At 41.8% G+C, this 7,445-nt stretch overlaps 1 protein-coding gene across 1 annotated transcript in view; it reads left to right on the top strand.

The window, feature by feature from the left end:
• Nucleotides 1-7,445, top strand: part of usp54b (ubiquitin specific peptidase 54b) — a 57,617-nt gene that overhangs the window by 37,980 nt on the left and 12,192 nt on the right. The window contains exons 7-12 of the mRNA XM_037690924.1: nucleotides 1,399-1,548; nucleotides 2,014-2,206; nucleotides 2,428-2,610; nucleotides 3,985-4,204; nucleotides 6,686-7,036; nucleotides 7,305-7,432. Coding sequence (XP_037546852.1) covers nucleotides 1,399-1,548; nucleotides 2,014-2,206; nucleotides 2,428-2,610; nucleotides 3,985-4,204; nucleotides 6,686-7,036; nucleotides 7,305-7,432 — 1,225 coding nt within the window. The remainder of the gene's footprint in view (nucleotides 1-1,398; nucleotides 1,549-2,013; nucleotides 2,207-2,427; nucleotides 2,611-3,984; nucleotides 4,205-6,685; nucleotides 7,037-7,304; nucleotides 7,433-7,445) is intronic.

Raw genomic sequence — 7,445 nt, 5'->3', positions numbered from 1 at the left:
TGAGTTGAAATCATGACAGTCTGTGTTCTTTGAGATCGTTTAGAAACATTGTTTATAATATTGCACGAGTGTGGGTAAGGATTAAATATGTATATATATATATCAATACAAAAATAAACTACTACTTGTACTACTATTCCTACTTCGCGGTTTCTCATTTATCGCGGGTCTTCAGGGTACGGATCCCCGGCGATAAACGAGGGACTACTGTACACATTTTTCTTTTCTTTTTAAATTTAGTGGGCGTGGCTTATATTCAGGTGCGCTCTATAGTACGGAAATTAAGGTAATTGTAATAAATAAAAAAAAAGAAACCCATTAAATTTCAGCCCACAAAGAACAACCAGCTCCATTATTTCATAAAGAGTGCAGGATATTCCACCGTCTCATGTGCACCCCCCCACACACACACACACACCTTACATGTTTGACCTCTGATTCTCTGTGTCATAACTGAGTAATGTTGACGCATTTTAATGCTGCTCTAACATCTCCAGCCGCATTCTGAAGTGATACCCATGAATAATGGATTAGTCAATATGAAAATGTGTTGTAGTGAATCAAGTTTTCCCTCCTCCATCTTCTGCCTCTTCCGGCTGCTTCTTTTTTTTTCCCCTCCCATCCTGCTGTTGTGGGATAAAACTAGTGGTTGGATACAAATCTGAGAAATCATCTTTTAAATTTCCCTCTTTTGTTTAGCTGTTAAAAGCGAACCCATCTGCTTCTCAGTTCCTGTCTCCTCTACTGCAGCGCTCACGTTGTCTATTTCCTGCACCTGCTATGTTCTCTCTCCCTCTCTCTCTCTCTCTCTCTATATATATATATATAAGCATTTTGTGTTGTTACTCTGTGTTAAAACGCGAACAAGTTGTTAAAACTTGATATATTTGCTGCGGATCTCAGCTCTTGTAGTGATTATCTATTTTCTTGAAGCTCGACAGGAGTGACGTGGATGCGACCTTAGACAGAGAACGCTTGTGACTGACTATTTTCTGACATTTCAAACACTAATGAGCTGCAGGACTGGAGCGCTGAACCATATGGGGCCTTTGCAGCAGCAGGTGCACGCAGGTTACATCAAAGCACCATGTGATAAGACCTGGATAAAAAAGGGGATTATTTTCTATGCATGTTGGCATATAAAATATACAGTTTCTGCTTCAGTGGGTCACCTTTGAGAGCTCAGGGTGAAATCTGCATGAAAAGCTGCAGTTTGGGTAAAAAACAACAGCAGAGTGTAAAGTCTACCTGCATACAGTGCCTACAGTAGGTGAGAAAAAATATGCTTGTATTCACTTTAACTCCTTTGTTTCTCTCTGCACACCTCTCCCCTGTGTGTCCCTCCTCCCGTCGTGTCATCTCCCCCTCCCTCCCCTCTCCCTCTCTCTCTCTCTGTAGCTGTTCTACCGTGTGACAGACGAGAGGGCTCGCCAGGCAGAGCTCTACTTGGTGGGGATGGTGTGCTACTATGGCAAGCACTACTCCACCTTCTTCTTCCAGACCAAGATACGCAAGTGGATGTACTTTGACGACGCCCACGTCAAAGAGGTGAGACGGGTTTTTATGTTTTTGTTTTAGTTTCTATACTGCAGCATGAGTAGGGTGTGCTGGGCAGCATCTGCTGCAGCCCTAAGCTGTGTCTGTGAGAGTCACAGGAACTAGTTGAAGTGCTGCTTGACCAGGGTGCAGCGTGGATCTTAATTTGTGGCCTTAAGTTTTACCTCCTAAATTTGGGCAATAAAACTGGCCTCGTGTCGTAAATTCAATGTAAACACGAGTGTCAGATCAGAGGATGCAAACAGACGTCCTTGACTCCTCTATCAGGCTCACTTCACACTGATGATCATTTTAGGTGATTGAGCAAGTGATGAAGCGCAACGCTGTGATTAAATCACACATTAGCACAAATTATATTTGACCTTCTGCTTTTGGTAGCATTTGCATAAAGTTATTAAGTAATGCAGGCAGTTTTCCGTTCTTTATCTTGGTGTGTGTGTTTTGGTGCACCTCCAGATCGGCCCCAAGTGGAAGGACGTAGTGTCTCGCTGTATCAAAGGCCACTATCAGCCCCTGCTGCTGCTCTATGCTGACCCCCGAGGGACGCCGGTGATACTGCAGGAGAGCCCAAACTCTTGTACCAGCTCCAACCCGCAGCTGGAGCTCCAGCACTGCAGCAGCAAAGCTGGTTACGACAGCGAAGACTCAGGTACAGCAGAAATGAACCCTGCCTCACATCAGATGCGATTACTTTGTCTTTATCAGCTGCTTGCATGAGATGATTCAGCTTTAAAGCTCTGACCTTCAGTGCAATAATCCAACCTCTGCTTCTGGATACTGCAGAGAAAGCTTCTTTTACCGCCCTTGACTGTAAACAAACCCAAGTGTGTGCAGGATTACCTTAAAGGTCATCTATTCTTTCCCTTTCAGGTCGAGAGCCGTCCATATCCAGTGATACTCGCACTGACTCTTCAACAGACAGCTCCAGTCATCGCACTTCTCGCAGCCGGCCCTTGCACCAGTCTACGGGCAGCCACCTCTCCAGTGAATCCCAGACCACAGTGGTCTGTAACTACGACATTGGCACACCGCCACTTGGTGCTGACGCTGGAGGTAAAACTGAAGAGCCAGAAGTAGCTCCACCATGTCCTCCCGAAGTTGTAGGATTAGTTGTATATCTGTGTAAAAAAAACAAAAAAACAATAGACTTGTTCCAAAAATTATGACCAAATGGTTGCAATTAGCCCAGATTTCAAAAGGAAAGGCAACCAATATCAAATTTTGAGCCAAGTAAGATCATGACATCACTGCAGCATCCTGCTGATGAAGCAAATGTAGTATTTTTTAAATACAGTAGTCCCTCGTTTATCGTGGGGGATCCGTACCCTGAAGCCCCACAATAAGTGAAAAACTGCAAAGTAGGAATAGTAGTACAAGTAGTAAGTAGTGGTTTATTTTAGTAGAGTGATATATATACACACACATTAAGGTGTTTTAAACCCCACACTTTTGCAATATTCTAAACAATGTTTCTAAACAATGTTTCTAAACTCTAAACGCTCTAAGAGCACAGAATGTCATGATTTCAGCTACCTGCCTCACCTGCTCTTTGCCACCTGCAAGCATTTTTGGCTACGCCCACTTCTCCTCTCTTCACAGAGAACAGCTGATCAGCTGCAGCAGGAAGCTTATTCTGCAGCTCTGGGCTGCGCCCAGGTGCAGCAGGTGCTAAATAATTTAATATGATTTATTAAAAAAAAAAATTCCATGCTGATGGTGCAGCTCATCCATCAATCAGCCATTTGTGTGTCAAGTCCAATCGTATTTTGGAAAAACCACGATAGAGAGAGTCCACCATTAACAAACCGCGATGTAACGAGTGACTACTTTAATGCTAAATTGTTGTCATTTTCTACATTTATGCATTCAACTTCCCTTTTTAAAGCTGCATTTTAAAACATCCAAATTTCAAAAATATTACTAATGAACTTTTCGTTTGTGCGCACATTTGAGATGGATTTAAAAGCTTCAGTTGTGCTTCTACATATTCACCGTAGTTTTGTGATTTATATAAGATAACCGTTGGTGACTGAACTGCCCCGCTCTAAAATTAACTGCAACCAACAGTTAATGACTGGACGCTTCATTAACAGCTTCGCTAGAGCTCACGGTTTATCATGGGTTTGAAATATCTGTGAAATGCACACGTCGCTGCAGCGTTTTCAGGGAGTGAGTTTGCTGAGCCACAACACTTGTTGTTCGTACAGTTAAGAGCAAGCAGAGGTCAGTGTGCAGGTTTCAGTGAAACGAAGAGAGTTCTTTTTGTCTTTTTTTCATGACTGCAGCCTCTCCAGGTTCTGGGCCTCATTAGTGGATTTTTCTCACATTTATTTGCACTGCTGCTTGCATAATTGCTCCCCGCGGGATAAATAAAAGTTATTGGTTTTGCTTGCTCCTCCCCTCTCTCTCTCTTTCGCCCACGTTCAGAGTCGGCAGTGGAGGGTGCTCCTCGCCGCCCCTCTCCCCCCCTGCAGGAGTACAAGGAGACGGCCGTCTTCCTACTCTCTTCACGCAGGCCCCTCACCTCCTCCTCCTCGTCCTCTCGCCCCCTCTCCTCTTCGTCTTCGTCAGGAGTTGGAGGCTGCGAGGGTGGGGCCGGGGGTCCCCATTGGGAGGATGAAAGCACGAGCAGCGAGAGCAAGTCCAGGTACTGCACCGCTGATTGACACCCTGCCACTGGATTCACATTCAGATCCCGTGATCGTTCACTGATCGATAATAAGAGCTGTAAGTCTGCAGCGTTAACCGTCAACCCTTATTGCCACAGAGAGTTCGTCTTGTCATCTTTGATTTTCCAATCGTACAAAGGAAAAATAATTAAAAATAATAATAAATCAGACTTTCCTGTGAGGGAATGAAACATCAGTTGGTGAATTTCTAAGAAAACAAGTATTGTCTTTTTGTGACTTTAAGTCAAATCAGCAATTCTGATATTTGATGCAGCAGAAAAGTTATAACTAAAGTTAAAAATTTATCCTTTGTGAACTTTAGAAATTTTTCTTTTTTGATGAAAATCTGAACCTTTCACTTAATAGATCTTTATTACACTAAGTGGGACTTAAGCAAGGCTACAAAAGTTTTGATAGATCCAATATAAATAAATTAAAAGGTTTGGCATCAAACAAAAAGTAAAGAGTTTTCAGAATGTGACTCTTTTTCTTATCCCCTGAGTCAGTGGTTCTCAAACTGGGGTCCCCGAACCCCCAGAGGTCTGCGAACTGGAGCTTGGGGGTCTGCAAAAAATTATTTATTTTTTTTACAAGAATGTAGATGTTTAACAACCCATTAAAACACAGCAAAATGCAGGAAATCACATCTACTTTATTCAAAAATTTCTGGGGGAGGACCCCCACCCACTATTTGCATTCTAGCATCGATCAGTTTACAGATTAAGACGTGTTACTTGGTATGACTACTACTGTTGTGAATCTGTTCAGTTTTATGTAATAATCTGAAGAAATGGCAATACATTTGTGTTCATTATTTGCCAAGATGACGTTTTAATGTGGTTTTTGATGCTGTTAATTTTCTCAAAACTGTAATTTTTGGAAGTTGAAATTAAAAATGTTAATTAAGTGTGTCTTGAATGAGAAATACCCCATGTTGAAAAGTATAAAAATGGTATTAACACTATTAACGAACGTTACACTCCTGTAAATAGAGGAGAAAGAATTACGAGAGTGATTTTAATTTGCTTCTCTCTCAACAGTTTAATGCATATGTGTCAAACTCAAGGCCTGGGGGCCAAATGTGGCCCTCGTTGACATCTTATCTGGCCCCCAAGATGTAATATAAAATGCTAAATACTTTAATCACATTAATTTTTTTTCAGTAATATTTGATTATGATGTCAAAAGTGCAGCAGAGAATGTCAAATGAGACCAATCAAACTCTTGTTGAGAAACATGTGACCAAGAAAAGACGTTGGGTATCCAACGTGGGTTAATGTAGATTCTGAAACTGGCCCTTAGTTTAAAAAAGGTTTTAATTTTGGCCCCCATGTGTAAGTGAGTTTGAAACTCCTGGTTAAATGGAATCAAATATAAAGATTATACATGTTGCTCAATGTCATAAAATTGAGAAAAAAACCTAATTAATAAAGCAAAATAATAATGAACTGCCAAATATCAGTGTTTCACATATTTCTTAACACTCAAATAACAACAAAGTTCCTATTCTGCCGTTAGCTTAACAGCCATGATCTAATACACAACTGACAAACTGATGCACAGAAACGTCTAAAAACTCATGAAACAAAAAAAAAAAACTTCTAAAGTTCATAATAATAATAAATGATTATCTATAAAAGCTAATTGATAAACCAAAAATAAGAAGATATAACTAAACATCTGCGTTATAACATGTTTCCTCACAAAAAACGACAGTAAGCACAGTTTTTTAGCTTCAAAACTTAAGACCCATCACGAGAACAGGTCTTATTTATGTTACACAAATATTGCATTAAAGAGACAAATTGAAGGAAATTATTCAATAAACATGAGGGTTATGAGGGGGTCCCTGAACCCAAAACGTTAGAACCCTTGCCCTAGTACCAGTACTTGTTCAAACGTTCACACAAAGTGTGTCAAAGTAATAAAGTAAAGTAATAAAGGTAACAAAGTAATAAAAAAATCTTGGTGGAGAAACTTTAAGTTTTCATTTTATTTTCAAATGTTCACAATCCAACAGTATGCGAGAGCACCCAGAATATCTAACATTTGGCGCTCTTTCTAAAATAACCCCTAGAACTTTGCTGACTTAACGTCAAATCTTCTCAGTAGTTTGCCCGCCTCCTCCTTTCTGCCCACGCTGCATTAGCATTTAGATTCTGCTTATAGATCTGAACTATGAATCTCTTCCAGCGTGTTCATGCTCATCAGATTGTTTTTATTTCATTCTTTTATCTTCTCATTTCTTCGAGTCGTAATGACAAAGCGGTGTTGCATAAATTCTTATTACTGCTCTAAAAATAATATTACCTCTTTGATCTTTGAGCTATTCTACCTTTTCTTGGAACACATTACGTCAGGTTGCACATTTTTAATAGATTTCTTTATGTTTTATTGCACTAATCTAAATAAGGTTACTTTTTTTTTTAACTTCCCACTCATTTTTAAAATTTCTTTAGTTCTTCTGGAGGCTGTTACCGGCCCACCTGGAGGCCCAGGAGAGAGGCCCTAAACATCGACAGCATCTTCACTCGGCAAAGAGACTCATCTCTGGGCTACAACTCGGTGCCTGACCCCGCTCTCCCTCCAGAGCCCCTTCCTTTAGGATTACAGCCAGGACTGGAAGAAAGGAGAGAGACCGGGGAGGTGGGAATCGGGCTGGTTGGACAGCCCAGGTCTTTGGGCGGTGGACGGACAATGGGTCCCCCTGCTCCTCCGCCTCTGAGAGGGGTGGAGCACCAGCCACGTCTCATCCAGAGGATGGAGAGTGGCTACGAAAGCAGCGAGAGGAACAGCAGCAGCCCCGACAGGTAGGACACAAATAACAGTTACTGTCTGGCTTGTGTTGTTCATCACGTTTCCTCCTCCAGTTTCTGCCCTCTTACCGTTTTATTTCACTTCATTAGCTGGAACCACGAATGTGACATTAACAAGAACAAATGATGCAGAAGATGCGCTCCATAACGACAAATTAAGCAGCAAACACATTTGTCTTTCTGCGTTGTCTCGCTTACCGATTCCCCCACTTTTCTGCCCGCCTGTCTCTCTGTCCTCGCCCTCTTTGTTGCGTCGCTGCAGGGAAGTGGGGCAACAGAAACGGGTGCTGATGTCAGGACCTTCATGGCGTTCGGTGCCCAAGTCAAAAAGCAGTGGTGCCATCATGCAGAAGCTGCCTCCACCCAGCTGGGTCAGTGGCACCAATGCAGGTGTGACATTTTT

The sequence above is a fragment of the Nematolebias whitei genome, chromosome 17, assembly GCF_014905685.2.
Source record: "Nematolebias whitei isolate Nwh7 chromosome 17, NemWhi1, whole genome shotgun sequence".
Lineage (NCBI taxonomy): Eukaryota > Metazoa > Chordata > Actinopteri > Cyprinodontiformes > Rivulidae > Nematolebias > Nematolebias whitei.
This window is presented reverse-complemented; position numbering and strand designations above follow the sequence as displayed.